At 47.4% G+C, this 26,383-nt stretch overlaps 1 protein-coding gene across 3 annotated transcripts in view; it reads left to right on the top strand.

The window, feature by feature from the left end:
- Positions 1 to 26,383, top strand: part of abat (4-aminobutyrate aminotransferase) — a 225,295-nt gene that overhangs the window by 81,889 nt on the left and 117,023 nt on the right. For all 3 annotated transcript variants that reach the window (XM_038821033.1, XM_038821035.1, XM_038821034.1), the window contains exon 2: positions 8,205 to 8,334. In XM_038821033.1, the coding sequence (XP_038676961.1) occupies positions 8,265 to 8,334 (70 nt within the window). In that variant the 5' untranslated portion in view covers positions 8,205 to 8,264. The remainder of the gene's footprint in view (positions 1 to 8,204; positions 8,335 to 26,383) is intronic.

The raw sequence follows: 26,383 nt of genomic DNA, 5'->3' as shown, positions 1-26,383 counted from the left end.
TGTTTCCGTTAGGCGAGGAGACGAGGACCCGTGGGCACAGCCTTAGAATTAGAGGGGGTAAATTCAGAACAGAAATGCGGAGACATTTCTTCAGCCAGAGAGTGGTGGGCCTGTGGAATTCATTGCCGCGGAGTGCAGTGGAGGCCGGGACGCTAAATGGCTTCAAGGCAGAGATAGATAAATTCTTGATGTCGCGAGGAATTAAGGGCTATGGGGAGAATGCTGGTAGGTGGAGTTGAAATGCCCATCAGCCATGATTGAATGGTGGAGTGGACTCGATGGGCCGAATGGCCTTACTTCCACTCCTATGTCTTATGGTCTTATGGACACTTTGCCCATTTTAGAAATATATTGATTAAACTGTTTGTTGGTGGCTGTAGATTGCAATTATAACCATTGTGTTGAAACACTTGGAATTAGAACTTCCTAGTGTTAAAATATACCCACTATCACCAATGGTATATTGGTCCAGAATTTCTTTAATTATTCTTCTGGGGGTTCTTCCAGTGGCAGTTATGCAGCAGTAAGCCACACATGTGGGAGCTCCCGTTTTAAAGAGATTTTTCGGCTCTTTTGAGAGCCCAAAACGGAAATTTTTCGACGTCTCCCGGTGGGGGAAGGTGTGCTGAACGACTTTCCCTGCAGTCCATGACTCGAACTCGGAGTGGAAAGGTGGAAAAAACAGCAGCAGCTCCTCAGAAAAAACGGGGGAAGGGATCCAAGATGGCCACCGACAAAGCTCCAGAGGAGTGGAGACTCTGGGCCCAGAAACAACAAACTGATCTCCTGCGCTGCTTTAAAGAATTCAAGGATGAGTACTGAGCTCTCTGCAGGAAACAAACAGAAGGCTGTCAGAGATTCAGTCCACCCAGGGTGCTGCCATCAAGAAGTTACAGACGCAGGCCATTGAACGAGAGGAAGAGGCCGTGGTCCTCGTGAGTAAGGTGGAGGGGCACGAAGCACTCCACAAGAAGTGGCAGGAACGCTTTGAGGAGCTGGCTCACCGCATGAGGCGGAAAAACCTGCGGATCTTGGGCCTTGCAGAGGGGCTGGAGGGATCGGACCTGACAGCCTATGTGGCTGTAATGCTGAATTCGCTAGTGGGGGCCGGATCTCTCCATCTGCCCGTGGAGCTGGAGGGAGCGCACAGGGTGCCGGCCAGGAGGCCCAAGGAAGATGAACCCCCGCGTGCGGTGCTGGTGAGGTTCCACCGGTTCAGTGATCGGGAGTGCGTGCTGCGCTGGGCCAAGAAGGTGAAGAGCAGCAATTGGGAGAATGGGGTAGTGCGGATCTACCAGGACTGGAGTGCGGAGGTGGCTAAGCGGCGGTCCGGATTTAATCGGACGAAAGACGTGCTTTATAGAAAAAAGATAAAGTTCGGAATGTTGCCGCCCGCAGCGCCTGTGGGTACTTATTCGGACCGGCATTATTATTTCGATTCCCCGGAGGAGGCGTGGGCCTTCGTGCGGACGGAGAAACTGGACTTGAACTAGGGGTTGGGGGTTGCGAGGTCGGCTGTAAGATATTAGTGCTGGATTCTGCTGTTGCTGTGTTCTCTTTTTCTTCTGTTGTTTTCTTCTTGTTTTAGTACTTTTGCAATTTTGATATGGTTATTTACGGAGGGGTTGTTCTGCTATGTTTTTGTTTTTGTGCTGTGGGACATTGTCTGGGCTGTGTATCTTGAGGGGAGGGTCGGGGGGGTATGTTGTATTCTATGTCGGAGTGGGGGTATGGAGTGGGGCTGATATTTGGGAGCTGCGTCAGAAGGGTGTGGTGGAGCAGTGCGAAACCGCGGGCTTTCTGGGGGCTGGCCTGGGGCGGGCAGTCAACGGGCTATGGCTAGCCGACGGGGGAGGGGGGCGGGACGCCCTCTGATCCAGTTGGTCACCTGGAATGTGAGAGGGTTGAATGGGCCGGTGAAGCGGTCGAGGGTACTGGCTCACCTGAAGGGGCTAAAGGCGGATGTGGCAATGCTTCAGGAGACCCACCTGAGGGTGGCGGACCAGGTCCGCCTGAGGAAGGGATGGGTGGGGCAGGTTTCCACTCGGGGTTGGATGTGAGGAACCGGGGAGTGGCGATTCTGGTGGGGAAAAATGTGTTGTTTGAGGCATCGGAGGTGGTGGCGGATAAGGGGGGTAGGTATGTGATGGTTAGGGGCAGGCTACAAGGAGAGAAGGTGGTACTGGCTAGTGTGTATGCCCCAAATTGGGACGATGCGGGCTTTATGAGGCGTATGTTGGGACGGATCCCGGATCTGGAGGCGGAGGTCTGATCATAGGGGGGGACTTTAATACGGTGTTGGATCCTTCACTGGATCGGTCCAGCTCTAGGACGGGTAGGAGGCCGGCGGCGGCCAAGGTACTGAGAGGGTTTATGGACCAGATGGGTGGGGTGGATCCATGGAGGTTTGTAAGGCCGAGGGCACGCGAGTACTCTTTCTTCTCCCACGTACATAGGGTCTACTCTCGGATAGATTTCTTCGTGGTGAGTAGGGGACTGATTCCGAGAGTGGAGGAGGCCGAGTATTCGGCCATTGCAATCTCCGACCACGCTCCGCATTGGATAGAGTTGGAGATGGGAGAGGTGCGAGACCAACGTCCGTTGTGGCGGTTGGATGTGGGGTTGTTGGCGGAGGAGGAGGTGTGTAGGAGGGTCCGGGCAAGTATTGAGGGGTACCTTGAGGTTCAGGTGGGGATGGTCTGGGAAGCCCCGAAGGCAGTAATTCGTGGGGAGCTGATATCCATCCGGGCACACAGGGAGAGGAGCGAGAGGAGTGAGAGGGATAGACTGGTGAGAAAGATGCTGGAGGTGGACAGGAGGTATGCAGAGGCACCAGAGGAGGGACTGTTGGGGGAGAGGCGCAGCCTGCAGGCTAAATTTGATTTGCTGACCACTAGAAAGGCGGAGGCACAGTGGAGGAAGGCACAAGGGGCAGTGTACGAACATGGTGAAAAGGCGAGTAGGATGCTGGCTCATCAGCTCCGTAAGCGGGATGCGGCTAAGGAGATTGCTGGAGTGAGAGACAAGAGTGGGAATGTGGTGCGGAAGGGGGTAGAGGTGAATGAGGTCTTCAAGGACTTTTACGGGGAACTGTACCGGTCGGAGCCAACGGGGGAGAGGAGGGGAATGAAGAGGTTCCTCGACGGGCTTTCTTTCCCGAAGGTGCAGGAGGAGAAGGTGGAGGGGCTGGGTGCGCCGATTGAGCTGGAGGAGCTAGTTAAGGGGATCGGGCAGATGCAGTCAGGGAAGGCACCGGGGCCGGATGGGTTCCCGGTGGAATTTTATAAAAAGTTTGTGGACCTAGTGGGCCCCTTGCTGGTGCGGACACTCAACGAAGCGTGGGAAGGGGGGACTTTGCCCCCGACGATGTCACGGGCACTGATCTCGTTAATTTTAAAGAAGGACAAGGACCCCCAGCAGTGTGGTTCATACAGGCCCATATCTCTCCTCAACGTGGATGCTAAGGTGCTGGCAAAAATCCTGGCCACCAGGATAGAGGACTGTGTGCCAGGGGTTGTGCATGAGGACCAGACAGGTTTTGTGAAGGGAAGGCAGCTGAACACGAATGTGCGGAGATTGCTGAATGTCATTATGATGCCGGCGATTGAGGGGGAGGCAGAGATAGTGGTGGCGCTGGATGCGGAGAAGGCCTTCGATAGAGTGGAGTGGGGGTACCTATGGGAGGTGTTGGGGAGGTTTGGATTTGGTGAAGGGTTCATTAGATGGGTAAGGCTGCTATATGAGGCCCCGATGGCGTGCGTGGCCACGAATAGGAGGAGGTCGGAGTACTTCCGGCTTTACCGAGGGACTAGGCAGGGTTGCCCCTTGTCCCCCTTGTTGTTTGCACTGGCAATCGAGCCGCTGGCGATGGCATTGAGAGATTCAGAGAGGTGGAGAGGCTTGGTGCGAGGTGGAGAGGAACATAGGGTGTCGTTGTATGCCGACGACCTGTTACTGTATGTGGCGGACCCGGTGGGAGGGATGCCGGGAGTGATGGCCGAGTTTGGGACCTTCTCAGGTTATAAATTAAACTTAGGCAAGAGCGAGGTGTTTGTGGTGCACCCTGGAGACCAGGAGGAAGGAATTGGTAGGCTCCCGCTTAGGAGGGCAGGGGAGAGCTTTAGGTACCTGGGGGTGCAAGTGGCCAGGGACTGGGGGACTCTCCACAAGCATAACTTTACCAGACTGGTAGATCAGATGGAGGAGGAGTTCAGGAGGTGGGACATGCTGCCATTGTCGTTGGCGGGGAGGGTGCAGTCCGTCAAAATGACAGTGCTTCCGAGGTTCTTGTTCCTTTTTCAGTGCCTGCCCATATTTATCCCCAGGGCCTTCTTTAGGAGAGTGACCGGCAGTATTCTGAGCTTTGTGTGGGCACATGGGACTCCGAGAGTGAGGAGGGTGTTCCTGGAGCGAGGAAGGGATAGAGGCGGGCTGGCGCTGCCCAACCTTCTGGGGTACTATTGGGCAGCCAATGTGTCAATGGTGCGTAAATGGGTGATGGAGGGGGGAGGGGCGGCGTGGAAAAGAATGGAGATGGCGTCATGTAGGGGTACGAGCCTGGGTGCCATGGTAACGGCACCGTTGCCGCTCTCCCCCAAGAGGGTTACCACAAGCCCGGTGGTGGCGGCGACCCTAAGAATCTGGGGACAGTGGAGACGGCATCGGGGGGAAACAGGGGGCTCGATGGAGGCTCCACTGGGTGGCAACCATCGGTTCATCCCGGGGAACACGGATGGGGGATTCAGGGGATGGCAAAGGGCGGGCATCAGCAAATTGAGGGACCTGTTTATTGGCGGGAGGTTTGCGGGCCTGGGGGAACTGGAAGATAAATTTGGCCTTCCCCAGGGGAACATGTTCAGATACCTGCAGGTAAAGGCGTTTGCTAGGCGACAGGTAGAGGGATTCCCTTTGCTGCCCTCGCAGGGGACGATGGACAGAGTGCTTCGGGGGTGTGGGTAGGAGAGGGGAAGGTGTCTGACATCTATAAGGTAATGCAGGAGGTGGAGGAGTCGTCAGTGGAGGAGCTGAAGGCTAAATGGGAGGAGGAACTCGGGGAGCAGATAGAGGACGGGACTTGGGCGGAGGCCTTGGAGAGAGTCAACTCTTCCTCCTCATGTGCGAGGCTTAGTCTCATCCAATTTAAGGTGCTGCACCGGGCCCACATGTCCGGGACTAGGATGAGTAGGTTCTTCGGGGGTGAGGACAGGTGCACCAGATGTTCGGGGAGTCCTGCGAACCACGCCCATATGTTCTGGGCATGCCCAGCACTGGAAGAATTCTGGAAGGGGGTGGCGGGGACGGTGTCGAGGGTGGTTGGATCCAGGGTCAAGCCAGGGTGGGGACTCGCGATTTTTGGGGTTGGGGTGGAGCCGGAAGTGCAGGAGGCGAAAGAGGCCGGGGTCCTGGCCTTTGCGTCCCTAGTAGCCCATCGAAGGATTCTGCTACAGTGGAAGGATGCGAGGCCCCCAAGCGTGGAGACCTGGATCAGTGACATGGCGGGATTTATAAAATTGGAAAAGGTCAAATTTGCCCTGAGAGGATCAACACAAGGGTTCTATAAACGGTGGCAGCCTTTTCTGGACTTCCTGGCTCAGAGATAGGTAACTGGGTCAATAGCAGCAGCAACCCGGGCGGGGGGGGGGGGGGGGGGGGGGGGGGATGGGGGGGAAGGGGGGGGGGGGGGGGGGGGGGGGGGGGGGGGGGGGGGGGGGGGGGGGGTGGTTGTGCATTATGTAGGTTTATTGCCTGTAACTTCATAGGGTGTGTTAATATGCGTTGTTGTTTAATAAATGCTGTGGGTTGTTCATGGGGATGGGGCGAATGTATATGATTGTTAATATTGTTATTTTCGGTATTTTACTAAGGTGCGTTATTGTTGTATAAAATCAAAATTTCTCAATAAAAATTATTTTAAAAAAAAATTATTCTTCTGGGGAAGCAATATGGTTTTAATCGGACGATTAACAGTTGAACGTTATTCTTTAAATTCTGGTCTAGATCTTCCGCATTCTTTGTATAATGCACTCGTCAGTTTAAATGTGATCACATAACTTTTGTAACTATTCGTTATATGCATTTCTGCTGGGAATTCCCCCTGCTTGGCCTCAGACAGATTTTCAGTCGCAGCGCTGAGCTTTCTGGCGGTGTAGGTGACTCACAATTGGGCGCTGACAAGATCTTCCTGTCCCGCAGAAGGCAACAAGATGTTTTGAGTGGCTTGCCCGTGCCACCACATGGGGTTGCCTTTGGCGCGACAGAGATCCCCGCTGGTGGGAAGGGCCAGAAAATCCCACCCCGTGTTTTTGTAATTTTTCACTTTACGTAGGAGCTAGACTCAGATTGGTAATAAAAATTATCTTCCTTTTTGACCACATTTGTATAGTTACATCTTCTACACAAGGGAATATGATTGCTTGGGTTAACAACATCAGCAAGAGAATTAGCTTGGAAAAGTTGCAGCTGAAGGAGCTAAATTAATGAGCTTACATTTGAAAGGATAGTTACTGAAGCAACCTGAATTAACAAATGCTGCTGCACGTATTTTAGTTCTCTAATGATAGATGTGGGAAATGGTAATGTCACACAGGAGCAATAGAGGAGTAAGGCATATTGTTTTTCTTTGGTCTTCGGCCAGAGATGTCAGTGGCCTGGGATCCTGCAGTCCTTCAGGAGTGCACTTGAGGGGCCAGGCCACGGATGGCACAGGGGTCAATTACACTGTGCCAACCAACCCTGTTAGTGGAAAAACGTTTGTTGGATGGAATAGATGGAATTTATTCAGAATTTACTTGATTCTGAAAATTAGTGATGGAAGTAAAGTAACATTTTTTTCTATGCCACAGTCATCACTCAGCTCTGATCATAAAATATTACATTTCCCTTTCACCCAAAATTGATCTGTTTTGCTCTTTACTAAGAACTTATCTCATTCAACTATTCATTAAAGCTATTTATATATATTTACATGGCAAGGTATAGTTTTAAGTGTGTTTATTTTAATGTTTCTGTACCTGGAAGGGTAGCATGTAGTTAAGATTTATGCTGGTCAAAGGTGTTTGTATGTGTGAAGTTGGTTAAGTTCCAACTGCGTTTCTATTGCGTTTATGGAGAGGGATGCTGTGAACAATAAATAGAAACAGCAGAGGCATTGCTAAGCAACAGGAGGCCACTTTCCTTTGTTCTTAGTTTTAACTGGAAGCCAGATCAGTTGGTTTAGAAGGCTCGAGAGGGAACATCTCTCTTAGCTTTGCTAGAGGAAAAGCTGTACCACTGAGTAACGGTTAAGAAAACAAATGCAAACATCTGAAGAGCAGCTAGTTAAGGAAACTAGAGAACTGGAGAAACTAGCAAATTAAGAGAAGTTTCCAAGCATCTCCTTACAGTGCACAAGGAGAAAATTCACAGACATTAACTTGGGTTCAGAGCCGAGTGTGTGTATTTGACCACAGTCTACTTGTGCACTTAAAAAGGGACTTTTTTGTGTTAATGAGACCACTGTAGCTTAAGATGTCCTTTGTAATCCATGTTAATCTTTAAACCTGTGTATATTTGTTAAGATAATGGGAAGTAAGGGAGTATGGCATAATAATCCAATCTTTCATGTTTAATAAATGTTTCTTTCCTTGTCAAAACTAATTAGCAGCACTGTGGCTCTGTTCCTCCCCGTTTTATTTAAAAAAAAGATTAAACTTATAGTCTTTTGAGCCAGGGTTCCCATCCAGTTATAACTTCAGCTGGGATCGTGACAACAAGACGGCTGTTCATTAATCAGTCATAATTAATAAAAGCAATCAATAAAACATCCTATTTTGTGAATGAATGCTGTGAAAATTGATGATTTAACATGCCAAGAAAACTTCTGGTGCATTGAAAGAAATAAATAATTCTTCAAAGCCTTTTCTCTAAATGCACGGTTGAAGTGAAGATTTCTGTGACTCCAACTGCAATTCTGATGTTGCCTAAAGCATAAAGCTGTTGCATGTAGTGTCGGTCTTCCACCTAGCAGCATGATTGCATATTGACTTTGTTTTCTCTAATGCAAGACCTGTATGTAGATTTGTATTTAGCAGAATTGCTTGGGGAAGAAACCTATGCAGCACAAAATTAGAGTAAAACATCACAAATGGGCACTGAAAATCACTCCGTGCAACGCGGACAAAATGACGAGCCCCTCTTGAAGATGTTGTTTGTTTCTTCCTCTACAGAGCTGTCGGCTGGGAATCTGAATTGCACTGCCTGTGAACCTTCTGTCCTTGAAATCTAACATGGCTTCCACTCTCCTCTCTCGGCAACTTACTTACATATTGCAGCACAACCTGAAGTTTTCTCTGCCCCGTGAGTATTCTCTCATTCAATGCTAAGAAATTATATGATACAAAATGTAACCTAGGTTTTACAGCTTTTTTCAGCTTTTACATTTAGGTGGTTACTCAGTGGTCTGGGGCACAGCAGATGTCTCGGCCAATCATTCTTCCAGAAATGGCGATTTTTCTGCCACATGGTTAGCTAGCGAGTTGAGCCAATCTATTTGAAAAACAAGGAAAAGAATTGAGGAAATGAATACTTTCTGAAAAAGACGAAGGGCAGGTTTCCTACACCTGTTGGCAGAAATAAATAGAGACCAGACTTTCTATTCTATTTATTAGATGTTGGTTTGAGATTGGAAAGAACCCAATACTTTAGAACACTATAATAACGACACCAAACTACTCTTTTTCCTTCTATTAGTTCATGGGATGTGGGCATCACTGACTGGGCCAGCATTTATTGCCCATTCCTAATTGCCCTTCAGCCGAGAGTCAACCACATTGCTGTAAACCAGACCAGGTAAGGGTGGCAGATTTTCTTCCCTGAAGCACATTAGTGAGCCAGATGGGTTTCATGGAATTAAAAGTCTAATTCCAGACTTTTAGTGAATTCAAATTTCACCATCTGCTATTGGGATTTGAACCCCAGTCCCCAAATTATCCTGGGTCTCTGGATTACTAGTCCAGCGACAATGCCACTACTCCACCACCTTCGCACACTGCCATTGGTTACTGTGTATTGTATGACAAAAGTTCAATTGGACATCTGTCCAATTTAACTTAAAGATTATGAATTCTTTTATATTTTACAAGGATCCTTGGTAGATTTGGAAGAAATTGTTTATGTAACTGTGAAGGATATTCAGTTTTAAAAAAAAACATTTATTCTCCTTTTTCACATTTTCTCCCAAATTTACACCCACCAACAACAAACAATAATCAGTAACAAATATGTCAATCCCCATATCAATAACAACAATCCCATCCTCCCACCAAACCCCAAACATTAGCCCGCATGTTCACGCAAACAAATGATGAAAAGGAATTTGGGATTACCCATAGTCGCCATTAACACACAAAGTCCTCCTCCCCCAACCATCCCACCCACACGCCCCAACTAATGTTCAATGTTATCCAGTTCTTGAAAGTGCATAATGAATAATGCCCATGAATTGTAGAACCCCTCCAGTCTTCCCCTCAGTTCAAACTTAACCTTCTCAAGGGTCAAGAATTCCAACAAGTCCCCCCCGCCACGTCCGGGAACAGGGTGGAGGGGCTGCTCTCCAACCTATCAGGATCTGCCTTTGGGGAATCAACAAGGCAAAGGCTACAACATCTGCCTCCACACCCGTTTCCAACCCTAGCTGGTCCGACACCCCGAATATGGCCTCCCAGGGGCCCGAGTCCCGTTTCACATGCACCACTTCAGAAATTACCCTCAAAACCTCCTTCCAGTAATCCTCTAGCACTGGACAGGACCAAAACATATGAACGTGATTAGTGCCGTGCGCGCCCCCCCCCCCCCCCCCCCCCCCCCCCCCGGGCCAGCTCCACCGGGAAGCTCTGTATCTCCTTTCTGGCAAAATCTCAAACCTACAGGTGTCTAAACATTTTCCCCTGCTCCAGCCCATACTATGCTTCCAGCTCCTTCAATCCTGCAAGAAGGATATTCAGTTGATCCTGATTTTTAAATATTATAAAGAAAGCCTGCTTGTTGTAGTAACTTACATTAAAAGACCACAAAAGGTATTACACGTTGCTTCACCGAGGTGTATGAGAAACAGACAATCCACAGCTCTCCGGGTCCTTATCTCGCTTCTGGATGAGAGAGATTGATGGTTATGATAGCATTGGGGGAAGCACTCCTAAATCCTTGGATTAATTGAAAGCCTTAACCAATAGCGGTCCCACTAGCCCCGAAAACTTCTTATAAAATTCCACTGGGAATCCGTCAGGTTCCGTGGCCTTACCTGATTGCATTGCCCCCAATCCGTCTATCACTTCATCAAGCCCAATTGGGCCCCCAAGACTTCCACCAGCTCCGCAACTGCCTGCGGGAACTTAGCCTCTCCAGGAATTGGTTCATTCCCTCCTCCCCCGCAGGGGGTTCTGACTCATAAACGACTATAGAATTCACGAAACACGTCATTAATCGCCCCTGGGTCCCTCCCTACTTTCCCCCTCACATTCTTAATTTTTCCTATTTCTCTCGCCGCCTCCTGCTTCCTCAGCTGATGTGCCAGCATCCTGCTAGCTTTCTGCCCATCTTCACATACTGCCCCTTTTACCCTCCTCAGCTGTCCCTCCGCCTTGCCTGTGGAAAGCAGCCCAAAATCCATCTGAAGTCTCTGACGCTCCTTCAGGAGCTCCTCATTCGGAGACTCCGCGGGCGCGATTCTCCCAAACCGGAAGAAATCGTAAGGCTGGCGTCAAATCCGGACGGGTTTGACGCCAGCCCCCCCCTTCCCGACTGGGAACTGATTCTGGTCCCCGGTCGGGGCTAGCAGCCCGACGCCGTAAACTCCGGCATCACGGGCTTAACGAATTTCGTTAAGCCCGCTTGCCAGAGTTAGCGCCGGCTGACACGTCATATGACGTCAGCCGCGCATGCGCGGATTGGAAGACTCCAACCCGCGCATATGCGGATGACGTCATCGCGTATTTGCGCGAAACCCGCGCATGCGCGGGCCGGGATGCCCCTCAGCCGCCCCACGAATGGATACTGCGGGGCGGCGGAAGGACAAATAGTGCGCGGGCATCGGGCCCGCTGCCCGCGATCGGTGCCCACCGATCGCGGGCCCATGGCACCCTTGGCACGGCCGTGGTACTGCCGTGCCAATCGGTGCCATGGTTATAAAAAGCGAGAGTTTACGGCCGTTTTTACGAACGGCCAGACCAGGTGTGTTTGCCGTTCGTAAAAACAGCCGTAAAGGGCTGGGAACTCGGCCCATCCATCAGCTGTGAATCGCTGCCGGCCGTAAAAAAACGGCGGCAGCGATTCGTGTCGGGAGTTGGGCGTGGGGGGGGGGGGGGGGGAGAATAGCGGGAGGGCGTCGGAACAGCGTGGCCGTAAAATTTTACGAGCCACGCTATTCTCCGCACCGTCGGGAGTGCGGAGAATCGCGCCCCGCATATCTCCGATCCACCAGCAAGATTTCTCCTACTAACTTGTCCAGCTCCGCCCGTTCAGCCCCTTCCCTATGAGCCCGAATTTAAATATATTCCCCCCTGATGACTGCTTTCAATGCCTCCCACACCACACCAGTCTCTCCTGTGTCGTTGGTTTTTATATACCCACGAATGGCCTCCCTCACATATCTTGTCATCTGCTAACAGCCCTGCATCTAGCCTCCACTGTGGGCGCTAAGAATTTCCCGTGTTAACCTGTAGGTCTAGCCAATGTGGCGCATGGTCCGATACTACGATTGCTGAATCCTCTGTGTCCACCACCCCCGCTAACAATGTTTTGTCCAGCATTAAAAAAAAATCGAGCCTGGAGTACGCCTTGTGCACATGAATCAGGAGGGATTATTGGAGGAATCACTGATTGAGCTGGAGGTGATTTCAGAGAATTTTAAACTAGTCGGTAACAATAAATCAAATCAAATATGAATTTAGGTAATACTGCGTTCATAGCCCTGGTGAGATGTCTACTGTCATACTTGGAGACTGCAGCATTTTAGAATGATGTGCGTAATTCTCACATTTCACAATGTCATGCTGTCCTTATTGATTGCTCATTGCTCATGGCTGTTGAACTACATTTCAAGTCTCCCCAAAAGTGGAAGTAAAGGGGTTGTAAGGCATAATTTCTGTATCCGATATCTTCAGAGCAACCCAATACAGTCAAGCTTCATCTTCCATAAAAGATGTTAAACTGAGGCCCTGGGCTGGATTTGCCGCCGTCGGGATGCTCTGATTGCCGGCAGCCCTGGGGTTTCCCGACGGGATGGGGCTGGCCCACAATGGGAAACCCCATTGACCAGCCGGCGAAAAGGAGCATCCCACCGGCGTGCTTGACCAGAAATTTGGCGCGGTAGGTCGGAGAATCCAGCCCCGTCACTGCATTATTCTGACAGTAGCTGATATATGTATGCTTAATATAAAGAACAAAAGAACAAAGAAAAGTACAGCACTGGAACAGGCCCTTCGGCCCTCCAAGCCTGTGCCGACCATGCTGCCATCTAATCAACCTTCTCCACGTCCGGGGTCCGTATCCCTCCATTCTCATCCTATTCATGTAGTTGTCAAGATGCCCCTTAAACGTCACTATCTTACCAGCTTCCTTTACTTCCTCTGGCAGCGAGTCCCAGGCACCCACTACGCTCTGTGTACATCGCCTCAGATTTTGCCCCTCGCAGCTTAAATTTATGTCCCCAAATAATTGACTCTTCCACCCTGTGAAAAAGCTTCTGACTAACCACTCTGTCCATTTACCTCAATTTTGTAGACTTCTGTCAGATTGCCTCTCTCGTTCCAGTGAGAGCAAACATGTTTCTCCAACCTTTCCTCATACCTAATGCCCTCCATACCAGGCAACATCTTGGTAAACCTCTTTTGTACCATCTCCAAAGTCTCTACATCCTTCTTGTAGCGTGGCAACCAGAATTGAACACTATATTCTAAGTATGCCCTACTAATTAAGGTTCTATACAGCTGCAGCATGACTTGCCAATTTTTATCCTCAGTGCTCTGGCCGATGAAGGCAGGTATGCCGTATGCCTTCGTGACTACCTTCTCCACCTGCATTGCCACTTTCAGTGACCTGTGGACCTATACATCCAGATCCCTCTGCCTGTCAATACCCTTAAGGGTTATGCCATTTATTGTATATCTCCCACCTGTATTAGGCCTTCCAAAATGCATTATTTCACCTTTGTCCGGATTAAGCTCCATCTGCTATCTCTCCACTCAAGTCTCCAACTGATCTCTATCCTGCTGTGTGCTCTGACAGTCCTCTTCACTATCTGCAATTCCACCAACTTTTGTGTTGTCCACAAACTTACTCATCAAACCAGTTACATTTTTCCTCCAAATCAAAACAGCAAAGGTCCCACCACTGATCCATGAGGAACGCCATACTTGGCATTCATAAGAAATGGCAGCAAATCCTTCCTCGCAGCAATCAGTAGATAATGTCAATGAATCAACAAGTCATTGGCCCCACCCCTTGTTCAGGGGTCCGCTGGATATGGGGAAGCCAAAGTTTCCTGTCAAATGGTACAGATAGAGGCCAAAAGAGCACCCCAAATGGCACTTGCAGTAACTGGGCCCACACAACGAAGTGCCCTCCCACTGATACCACAGACCCTGACAGGATTCAGTGTTTGGGGAGTGGGGGGGGGGGGGGGGGGGGGGGGGGGGGGGGGGAGGCAACAAACCCTACCCAGAGAAACTGCCAAGATCACTTGACGTAGAATTTCAGGGTCACCACGATTTTTTTCCAGCCAATTCTATTTCATCTTATTTACAAGGCTTTTATTCAGTAGGCTTATTAAGGGTCACGGAGATAAGGCAGGAAAGTGGACTTAGTGAAAGTTAGATTGGCCATGGTCTTTTTAAATGGCGGAGCAGGCTCGAATGCTAAATGGCCTAATCCTGATCCTATATCCTATGGTCTTACAAATAAATCTTCTAGTTAAAGCAAAAAGGCTACATTACAACTGCTTTAAGCTAAATTAATTTTAATTATGTTATAGTTTATAAAAATTCTCCCAAGAATATGCTTTTAAATAATAATGGGAAAGTCCACAATTAAATGTGTCCCTATCTGCTCTACACTTTTGTGGATATAATTAAGATTTTTCTTAGGTCCTTTTCTTAGGTCCAGAGAAGGCCTGCTTGAGGTTCACAATGGCCACTTCTCTGAATGCTCTTTCACAGTTCATTGAGCTCCTCAAGCAACTTGCAGTTTTCAAAATCCAGGGAGAACAATTAAGGATAAATTCCTGATAACTTTTCTCATTGAGGCTAAAAAACTTAATTTTGGACGGTAATCTACTAATGCCTGCCAAATATTTGCTGAAAACCAATGCGGTCAATATTAAACGTCTCATTCGTGTCTTTACTTGTCCGGCAGTGCTGTTTCTCTATAGGCCTCGGAGATGGCAATCTATTCACAAGCAACACCTTTTGTTTTGACACACAGTATTGCATCAGACAATGACCTAGGGTGCCAAGTCAGTGGGTAGAGCTGGAGTGTAGCCTGCCAGCTGCACAACATACTTTTCCCGCCATATTATTTTGACACTCATAGAATTCCTACAGTGCAAAAGGAAGCTATTTGGCCCTTCGAGTCTGCACTGATCCTTGGAAAGAACACCATCCTTCAACCCATGCCTCCATCTTATCCCCCTGGGGGCAATATATCATGGCCAATCTATCTAACTGCACTTCTTTGGACTATGGGAGGAAACCCACACAGACGCAAGGAGAACGTGCAAACTCTACTCAGTCACCTGAGGCCAGAATTGAGCCGGGGTCCCTGGAGCTGTCAGGTGGCAGTGCTAACCACTGTATCACCATGCTGCCCAAACACTCAGTCAAAATAAACCCTAGGAGGCAGATCCGGAACCCACCCTGCCAGAAACATCAGCTTTCAAAAGAGCAGGTCGCCATCTTTAATGGTAAACAATGTGACGATACCGGATCAGACCCCAGTTTTTGTTCGGATACCAGACAAGAAACAATTTGCAATTTGTAAAACCGTGAGGAAGAATATTTCACCCCGGAGTAATGACTCTGACCAATAGGTATTTCTTATGCTAAAATAAACTTTAATTTAAATACAGAATTAACCGTATTATCAAAAAAACAGCTTTGCAATTAGCAGTTAAACTGATCTTAAATAAAAGGAAGAGCTTTAACTCACTATTTACACCTGCCACAATATATAAGCCACCCAATACAATTCAAAATTCACTCATAAACAACATTAGCAATCAGGGTTACCTGCTGTTCTCTGTGCTGGCCTTTGGAGAAAGAACCCTTTCAGAAGCAACCTGAAAATCCTTCTGTTTTGTCAGACTCAATGCTATGGCAAAAATTGCCACAACTACAGACAGACCTGGTTCCTCCCATTAATTACATCATCTGTATCCACAAAGATGTCCCATGACTTGCTTAGCTAGGACTAAACACCATTCCTCAAATTATCTACATCCCAGGGAACCACCTTTCTATAAATAATATTCCATTATTTTTAAGAACATTACTACAACGAAATATAAAATACAATATATAACCATTTACTACATTCTTTACAACAACCGCCCCCCACAAGGAAGCAGACATTTCTACCCTTCTACCCCTCTCCCGGTTCCCAGTCATGGAACACACTCCCCTTTCTTGGCATTGCCCCCGGCACTGCCCAGGCATGGCCTACTTCCTTTGGTGGCATCTCCAGCAAGTTCTGTTCGCCAGGTGCAGGTCGTGTGTGATCGGTTGTGATTCTTCATCGGTGTCCCCTCACGCTGACGTGAATGGACAGTCCAACATGGGGAAGCAATCAGGCATAAACACCATCTTCATTGCAAATGAGATGTAATGTCATTGGTTGAGGGGGGGGGGGGGTGCAGGTGCACAATCGAGTGGGAAATCCCACCTCCTTACTTCCTATCTCAAACTGTTGGCCAGGATGTTATCTTTGAGGAGGGAGAGATCGCCGGGACATTTCAGGTAAAGTTTACAATTGGGGAAATAGTGGCAAGAGGTCCATTGTGATGCAGCGTTTCACAAGGATTTCCAAGGCGACAGCATTTCTGCGTACTGTTCCCACACAGAGCCATGGGAGGGAGGAGGTGCTTCCTCACCTGCTCCTTTGTCACCAACTCCACAAGTTTCCTTGTGAGTATATAATAGAGTTCTTTGTTCTGGATATGGTATTGGTGTTACCATTTGTAGTGAAGTGAAGCCAGGACCCATAAGATCTGAAGGAGGATATGGAAGAAGGAAAGTGGTGATGAGGATTCCAGGACTATTGGCATATATGATGCTGCACGGGATAGTTGAAATAAAGCACTCTCGGGTGAGCTGTCCTTTGGGAGCTCTGGCCATCTGGAACATTTGTGATCGATGTTGCTCATGCCTTTCCTTCTCCTCCAAATGTTAAAAAGTGCCGGTTGCTCAGTCTTGTAAACCTAAGCAGCCCATAGCATGCAAATGTTCAAACGTGGTCAACAGTGGCACTGCAAACTCCTCCCAAACAATGTGGGAATTGCTTAAGTGTAGTAACGACATTATAGCTGTCGTCATACAACAGCTGTATGCCTGTGTCTTGGTTCCTGATGAGAGTCATGAGCCATGGCTGGAGGGCATCCCCTTTGTCGTCCCATAGCAAGCCCATGACCTGAAGTCTCTTTGGAATAAAAGCAACAAAGATGACTTGTGATAGATTAATGAATCAGGGCCTATGCCAGGAAACCAGACAGAGGCCTGCATGTTGCACATGGTCCACAACCTGTGATTATAGACCAGTTGGATGTTCGGACTCCCTTTCAACAACAACAACGCCTTTACTTAAAACCTATAAAATAGGAAAATGTTCCAGGTTGCTTCACAGGAGCATTATCCAACAAAATCTGACACCTGGCCACGTCGGGGACTATTAATGCAGGTGCTTAAATGATTGGACCAAGCTCTAGGTTTTAAGAAGCACCTCCGAGGACAAGAGGCAAATAGATGGAGAGGTTTAGGGAGAGACTTCCAGAGCTGAGAGTCTTGGCAGCAAGGGCAGCATGGTGGGGCAGTGGTTAGCATTGCTGCCTAAGGCGTGGAGGACCGGGTTCAATCTCAGCCCCGGGTCACTGTCTGTGTGGAGTTTGCACAATCTTCCCATGTCCGTGTGGGTCTTGCCCCCAACAACATCCGGGCCCAATCCCCAGCACAGGCACGATGCCACATGACCACAATGACACTTCAAGCCTGGCACCCTGGCAGTGCTCCTGTCAGCGCCACTTGGGCACCTGACCGTGCCAGTGGGGAGCCTGGGTAGCAGTGACAGGGTGCCTGTATGGCAATGCTATGGTGCCAGGCTGGTAGTGCCATGGTGTCCCAGTGGCATTGGGTTGCCAGGGTACCACCATGCCAGAACCCAACTACACAGGGGCCCCCAATCGCCTTGGGGTTCCCTTCCCAAGTACCAGTAAACTTGGTCCACGTTTGTGGGAACCAGTGCTAAACAACACCCACTCAGTGTCTGAGGTGAGGCCGTTAGATCCTGGGTGCTGATCCGGCACTGTGTAGATCTGGCTGGGTAGATCTGGTGAGACTAACTGCTCACTTGAATATTGAAACCTGGGTCCCACCCTCAAAGGGTGGGATCGTGAGGTCTCATGAGATCTTGCAAGGAATGATGAAGCCAGTAAATCTCGCTAGAGGCCTCTCTCGAGATTTACGAGCCTCGTTGTGTCCCAAGGCCCAGGTTGCAATGTTTCCATTACCATTTTGGTTTGTTGCAAACTGTTATCTTTCAAACAATTTGCTTTGTTTATTGGATCCCCTTCAACACTAATGAGACGCTTCGCATAGTGAAACTGCCTAGACAACAGTAACATCTGGCCCTCGGGAACCATGTTGTTGATTCTTAGCGAGTTGTAGCTTAGTTGCTTGATGCTCATCTCCTGAGTTTCTACTATAGAACATAGAAAATAAAACAGTACAGCAGAGTACAGGCCCTTCGGCCTACGATGTCTTGCCGACCATTTATCATAATCTAAGATCAACCTAACCTACACCCCTTCAATTTCCTGCTGCCCATGTGCCTGTCCCAAGAGTCGCTTAAATGTCTCTAATGACTGACTCCATTACGTCTGTTGGCAATGCATTCCACGCACCCACCACTCTGTGTAAAGAACCGACCTCTGACATCTCCCCTATACCTTCCTTCAATCACCTTAAAATTATGTCCCCTCGTGACAACCATTTCTGCCCTGGGGAAAAGTCTCTGGCTATCCACTCTATCCATGCCTCGCATCACCTTGTACACCTCTCTTCCTTTTTCGCTCCAATGAGAAAAGCCCTAGCTCCCTCAACCTTTCTTCATGAGACATGCCCTCCTGTCTAAGCAGCATCCTGGTAAATCTCCTCTGCATCCTCTCCAAAGCATCCACATCCTTCCTATAATGAGGCGACTAGAACTGGCCACAATATTCCAAGTGTGGTCTAACCAGGGTTTTATAAAGCTGCAGCAAAATCTTAAACTCAATCCCCTCTGTTAATGAAAGTCAACACACCATACGCCTTCTTAACAACCCTATCAACCTGGGTGGCAGCTTCGAGGGATCTATGTATGTGGACCCCAAGATCCTTTTGTTCCTCCACACTTCCAAGAATTCTGCCTTTAAAACTGTATTCAGCATTCAAATTCCACCTTTCAAAATGATCACTTCACATTTATCTAGTTTGAACTCCATCTGCCACTTCTCAGCCCAGCTCTGCACCCTGTCAATGTCCTGTTGTAACCTGCAACAACCCTCACCACGGAGGGCCGTGCCATAAATCTCAGTCGCCGGGCCTTGTCGTGGCATCAAGGTTCGGCGCACCGAGAATGACGCAGCCGGCGTGCCTAATGACGTCAGCCGCGCATACGTAGGTTGGCCGGCTCAAACCCGCGCATGCGCGGTTGCCGTCTTCCCCTCCGCTGCACATGGCGGCTTGATCTTGCGGGGTGGCAGAGGGGAAAGAGTGCGTCCCTTTGAAACGCCAGCCCGATGATCGGTGGGCACCGATCGTGGGCCAGTCCCCTCCCGAGCACGGTCGTGGTGCTCATTCCCTTCTCCGCCCCCCACAAGCCACAAAACAGCTGTCGGCGCCATGTTCACGCCGGCAGCAACCAGGTGTGGTTGCCGCCAGCGTGAACCGGTCGGGAACGGCAGACCGCTCGGCCCATCCGGGTCGGAGAATCTCCGAGCGGCGTGTCGCAAAATGCGACACACCAATTTGGGGGGGTGTGGGAGAATCGAGGGGGTGCCAGAGCGGCCCTCCCGCAAATCTCCCATCCGGCGTGGGAGCGGAGAATCGCACCCCCTATCTCTCAGAATCCTTTCCATATTTTGCTCACCATAGACGCAAGACTGACTGGTCTGTAATTCCCAGGGATTTCCCTACTCCCTTTCTTGAACAGGGGAACAATATTCACCTCTCTCCAATCATCTACTCTAGTGGAGTGAGGTTGCAAAGAATATCGCCAACGGCACAGCAATCTCCTCCCTCATTTCCCATGGGTATATCCCGTCAGGCCCAGGGGACTTATCCTGCCTGATGCTTTTCAAAATTTCCAGCACATCCTCCTTCTAAATATCAACCTGTTCGAGTCTATTAACCTGGTTCACGCTATTCTTATGAGCAACAAGGTCCCTCTCTCTCGTGAATACTGGAGCAAAATATTCATTTAGTGCCTCCACTATCTCCTCAGACTCTAGGCGCAAGTTCCCTTCACTGTCCCTGATCGGCCCTACTGTCACTCTAATCATCCTCTTATTTCTCACATAACTCTAGAATGCCTTGGGGTTTTCCCTAATCCTTCCCACCAGGGCTTTTTCATGCCCCTTCTAGCTCTCCTAAGTCCATTTTTGAGTTCCTTCCTGGCTACCTTGTAATCCTGTAGAACCGTGCCAGATCCTTGTTTTCTCAACCTTATGTAAGCTTCGTTTCACTAGTTCCCATCAATCTTGTGTGATTATGGGTTTTGGATTTGCAACTGCTGCACAGAATTTGAATGACAGTTGCTTTTGTGAGTGATATATTCCTCCACGTCTTCCATGTTCTGGCAATACATTGCATCGTGCCATCTTAACAAAAGATTGCAAATTACAAGAAGGATGAAGATCTGTACATTCAGCACTGTCTATCAATGATTGATGTGGGTACTGCATTTTGGCAGGGAGGGAAGAGTACATTTGTACTTTCTTTTCCTTCAGAAATTTAAATGGCTACATAGGAGTCAATGCACCGAATAGGGAAACATGATCCCTAACGGGAGGAATTGCAGCATTTAGATAAATCCTACTTGAAAAAAAGTGAGCTTTTCAAAAGTTACTGAAGTATGTTATCTAATTAGCAATGCTATGATGAGTCCACAGCCGTATGGTAGACCCACTTGTGTGCAATTTAATGTTGCTGGCATATCATCCCCAGCAAACCTAAATTGTCTTGTCATCAAAGACACTCTGGTGTAAATTTGGTGACCACTTAGATTTGATGGCATGGAAAACCCACATTCTTGTGGGTTTCACAGGTACTGACAGGGCTTCACTTCTATTGCATGAATCTTCATTTGGGCTCGCATTAAGATCAAATTAAATGAGGAATTACTGGTTACAGCCTTCCAGTGAGAGGTTTAGGCTGCGATTTAATGACCACATTGCACCGGAAAAGCAGCTCGCGCAGCGTGGCCAATAGAAGCCGGGAGACCCCGCTCCCATCATCTACCCACCTTGCAACACCTCATGAGATCTAACGGAATCTGGCGAGATGTTGCGATGTAAATCCCGCCCATTGTTAAGCGAGACAGCTCGTCTCACTTTATTGTGCAGATTCCCAAGGTACCAATCTCCATCGCCTCGGAGATGTCGGGCGTGTGCTGTTCAATACTGGTCTCCAGAAACGGGGACCATACTGAACAGCACTTGTGGGGGTCTCTCAGGGGATCGGAGGCCCACAGGTGCATGCGCTTTGGGCAGGGTGGCGGGTGGCACTGCTCGTGACACCTGGGCACCCAGGCATGGCCCACCTGGCAGTGCCACCTGGGTGCCAGCTTGGCACTGTCAAGGTGCCGAGTTGGCACTGCCTTTAATCGGACGTTTGCACGTTCTCTCCGTGTTTGCGTGGGATTCCACTGGGTGGTCCGGTTTCCTCCCACAGCCCTCAGTATTAATCCACCTCCATGAGGGTTAGAGAGGATAAAGACTGAGGCGGTGTCTGTAACAGACTGCACATGCACCCACCACCCTTTTAATGACAGCAGATTTCAGGGTATTCCTGTTTTCCACTATGGAGAAGCCAAACAAAACCATCAGCTTTGGGCATGGATTCTTTCTATCTGCTCAGTTGAACAGTTTAAATTTCTGATTAGTTAAATCTCTTTGGCTCCTGAGTGGATGAGTACCTTGGGGTGATTTTTAACTGCCTTTGCAGAGTTTCTGCCAGACTGATAAGATTAAAATATCCTTTTAAATCTTACTTTCTGCTGTTTTTAGCTGGCTGCATAAAGACAATGTAAACAAAGTGATAAATAACTCAACTGCTCAGCAAAGGACCACAAATATAATCAGAAGTCTCTAGAAACATTTGTTTTGCTCCAAATTTCCAATTTCTATTCGTGCTTACCTATATAGGGTTTAAAATATCATTTTTAACTGCCCTCTTTATATACAACAGAGCAGATATTGCACTTGGCTGTGCCATAGTAACCTGAACCATTGAAGTATGGTAAAGACTTGACGCATTAACTACTAAAATAACTGAAATGAATTAACTTTGCTTGAGTGAGACAGGAGCCCTTAATAAATAGTTTTATTTTTTAATTGAATAATTTTGAAAATCCTCGCTGGAATTGCACAGCCCACAGGTAACCACATCTTCTCCGTGCCAAAGTATAGAAGAGCACCAGTAATCATCAATTCTTTATTCACATATCTATACATTGCACAAACCAATGCTCCAGGTGAAAACACTATTCCAGAATAGTATCTATGGTTAAAATTAGATACAATCCTGTGCAAATGAAAGTGATGAGGATACTATCAATAACAGAACCATTAACGGATCTTTCTACTTTGACAGGAGCAGGAAAAGAAGGAGTATTGGATTGGCTGTCCCTTATACACACTGTCCAATTTTCCTTGCTATTTAAATCATTGGGTAGGAAAAACAGGCAGTTAATTGGGCTTGGAATTTCCTCAAACTGTCCCCACCCTGCCATCATAAAGCTGGCCACAGGAAGACAGAGTCTCAAGATAAAAGGTCAACTATTTAGGACTAAGATGAGGAGAAATTTCTCATTTGTGAATCTGTGGAATGGTCTACCACAGAAGGTTGTGGATGTTCCATTGCTGAGTATACCAAATGAATTCATTTATGTTTCCACACTGTGCGAAGCACACAGGCACAGAATTAAAAACAAAAACATCCAACAAAAACGTCAGACAAAGGGGCAACACGGTGGCGCAGTGGGTTAGCCCTGCAGCCTCATGGCGCCGAGGTCCCAGGTTCCATCCCGGCTCTGGGTCACCGTCCATGTGGAGTTTTCACATTCTCCCCGTGTTTGCGTAGGTTTCGCCCCCACAACCCAAAGATGTGCAGATTAGGTGGATTGGCCATGCTAAATTGCCCCTTAATTGGAAAAAATGAATTGGGTACTCTAAATTTATTTTAAAAAACAACGCCATACAATACATACATAGAAATCACACTATGTTTCAAACAAATCTTCTAAAAGTCACTACATTTCAACATTCACAGCAAAATTAGGCAAAGCATTCTAGGTATCAACAATTCCATGCAATTTCTTTTTCAGCAATTATGAAGACATGAACCAAATTTCTATATTTTATAATGATGACCACACAAAATGCTGTAATTGCAAGGAGAGCGTTTTTCAGGCATGGCAATAAACTTCAACTGTGTCAAAAATCAACTTTCTCTTCTCTGAGGATTGTAATCCAAGAATTCATAAAAGCTCCTCACAAGATATTCCCCACATGCCTTCCATTTTCCTTGTCACACGTCTTTGCACTTTCACTATATGTTGTGGCCATGTTTCGAGGCTGCATGCCGTTCCCTGTCTGTGGTAATCTCTGCTCCTGCTGATGTCAGTAGGAAGTCCCATCGAAACTACCCTGTGCGCCAGGAAAGTGGGAGTGTGCCACCGGCGACATCAGAGAATCCTGCCGTCAGCGAACAGCCGTATGTCTCTCTGAAAGTGTGGATTCCAAACACCGGATGCATACTCCTGATTTGGGTGTACCTGCTGCTGTAGAGTTTAAAATAAGCACTATACAGCCTGACTGAAAGTGGATGCATTCAGCACTCGCAAAACCTTTTCTGCCCCCGAGATAGGTAAATTGTTGGCCTCTCAGGGAATCAAGGAAAATGAGGAACAGGTGGGAAAGTTGAGTTGAAGCAGAAGATCAACCATGATCTTATTGAATGTGGAGCCGGCTTGAAGGGCCACATGTTGTAATACTGCTTCTATTTCTTATGTACTTAGATCTGGAGAATGTCCATTTTATTGAGTTGTCCTTGCTGCTCATGACAGAAAACCTTTTATTTTAATTTGTTGCTAGTGGCAGTGACTAATCCAAGCTTATTGTTCCACAGAAACCAATAGAACTTCCATAAGCAACAGTTCCTCATCTAGGCCCCTAAATGGGTGCCCATTTAGCATGGAAGACTTCACAGTCAAGCTCAATGTCCTCAATGATGGCCTAAATATCAGCTTTTACCAACAATTTGTTTTTACTCTTTTTCCCAATCCAAAGTCATTAAAGCTAACCATAGCTTCCCTAATGTTGGCCTGGATGAGATAAACCAATCCCATATTCATCAGAGATGTTCCCTGAGTCGCACTGATCAGCCCATTTAATTGCACACTTATTCTAACAGTATGCTGCTTGGACAAAGTTTTGTTTTTAACGCTACTTTTAATCCTTTATTGATACTGAACATCCCAATAAAGTCAAAATTCACCTTTCAATCCTTTATACTGTACATTTTTTTATAACCATATAACATTGAAGAAAAATAGAACATGTTTATATGTGCCTTATTATCATGAATTGCATATCTATTTTACCCAGAATTTTAAACTTATGAGATCACGTCTACACAAAACACATACACTGCCCCACCTGCGCGATTCTAGATTTTCATTCGAAATGAAAATCGCTTATTGTCACAAGTAGGCTTCAATGAAGTTACTGCGAAAAGCCCCTCGTCGCCACATTCCGGCACCTGTTCGGGGAAGCTGGTACGCCCTCCATTAACTGTAAACACCCAGAATGGTTACAACATAATCTTTTCTCAGTTGCCAAATATAAACTGTGCATTGCATTAGACTCAGGTTTCTGGCACTGGTTACAACATAAAGCTTACCCAATACTGTACTGATGTGCTGGATTTTTCTGATACTTTTAGTTGATTGTGAAGGAAGGAAATCAGAAAAAGCTAACTTGGCATTATTTTACTAACTTCATTTTGTTTCAACCTATTTACATATATCCTAAATTAATGGGCAAGGATTCAACTCCTTGAGTCACAAGCTTGCACTCAGCAGATGTGGCTGTCATGGATAGCAGCTATTTAATGTCTTGGGGTTTTCTGTTTTCTAAGAAACCTAATTCGATATGAAAGGAGTGACTTGACAGAAATAGCTGCTGTGTAATAGTTTAACTGTGGCCTGATGCTTCCATTAAGGCCCACAATCTGCTATAGCTGTCTTAATAACTTGAAGGAATATTTGAAATAATTTTTTTTAAAACATCACCACTAAACTTTGTGCATTCAAAATGAAAAAAGAAATATTATTGGCAGATTTGTGTCCAGTAAAATTCTTGATGTGTATGTGTAGTTCTATACTTCAAGCATATATACTCATATGGAATTACTCATATAAACTGGGCCAACACATTGTTGCTATTGGTTATACTCCAGGAAGAGGTTTACATGTGTACAGTAGTTGTCATTGGTGATCACCCTAAACCGCAATACTTTTATTTCACTCTTAAGAACTTCGGTAATATGAGAGCAATAGAAACATAATCTGCCTGCTTAGAGGAATAGATATTTAATATTCCAAACTATTGAAGTTACTCCGTAAATATTTTCTTGTTAACTCCTAACAAATGCTTAAATTACTTGTGGCACTGAACTGTGTGTGACTCAGATTAAACAGAGGGAAATGGAAAATAAAATAGGAGGGGATTCAATGTCAGTTTAATCACTGCGTTGTCTCACACCCATTCTCACACCCAGTCACTTCAGCATCCCATAATCATTACAGTTCAAATAAGACTTCATGAGCTGTTCTTTAATTCCCTCTTAAAGCTATTTGTACTGTTCTGCTTGTTTGTTGAATTAACCCGGAAGGTATATAGATTAGTGGGTGCTTTTCAAGGAACTATCTTGCAATAACCATGTAACAAAAGATATTTGTTACATATTGGGGCGATTTTGAGCCCACGTTAGCCATTAGTGAGAACAGTGATGCAGATCCTGAAAGAATCAGGAAACATGAATCTCGCCAGTGAGATTGCGATTTCTGATTTTCAACCCCTCTCCGGTACTGGCGGAATCACACAAAACATGCCTCGGCAACCTGGGAAATTCATTTCCTTTCTTAGTATATTTATTAAGATTTTATATTTTAAAAATTCACACAGCAAAGTTACAAATCAATACCATACAGAAAAAAGAAGCGACAAAACACAAAATAGGAAATCAATATCTAACCCATACCCCCAACGTCTCAGGCAACCTCCTGAGACACCAACGAGGGTGGGGGGGGGGGTTAACCCCCAGTCAATAAGGGGGGCATTTGACCTAGCCCAACAAAAAAACAGGATATCTACTAAGTACAGCACTCAGCTCATCCCCAAATCTCTATGCAGCTGGGGATCAAACCCAGCCTCTCCGAGGCCCCCCACATATGTCCTCAAAAGGAGGCACCTCCCTCACGGCATCGAGAACCCGGGTTCAATCCCAGCCCATGGTCACTCTCCATGTGGAGTTTGCACATTCTCCCTGTGTTTGCGTGGGTCTCACCCCACAACCCAAAGATGTGCAGGATAGGTGGACTGGCCACTGGCTAAAATTGCCCCTTAATTAGAATTTTATTTTTTTTAACAAAAGGAGGCACTTCCGATCCTCGGGGACAACAGAATACCGGCCATGAAAGCAGGCCTGGCCTAGCCCAGCACTGACCAAACAGAAAACTCAGGAAGTTATGTCCCCAGGACCTCCCACACAACCCAAAAACCCACACCCCGCCGAGCCTGCACCCACCCAAGCCCACCCAGGGCAATGCACCATCCCCACAAGGAGGGAAAGGGTAATTGCTCTAACCTTTTATATTGGCCTGG

This window comes from Scyliorhinus canicula, chromosome 15 (assembly GCF_902713615.1).
Source record: "Scyliorhinus canicula chromosome 15, sScyCan1.1, whole genome shotgun sequence".
Lineage (NCBI taxonomy): Eukaryota > Metazoa > Chordata > Chondrichthyes > Carcharhiniformes > Scyliorhinidae > Scyliorhinus > Scyliorhinus canicula.
This window is presented reverse-complemented; position numbering and strand designations above follow the sequence as displayed.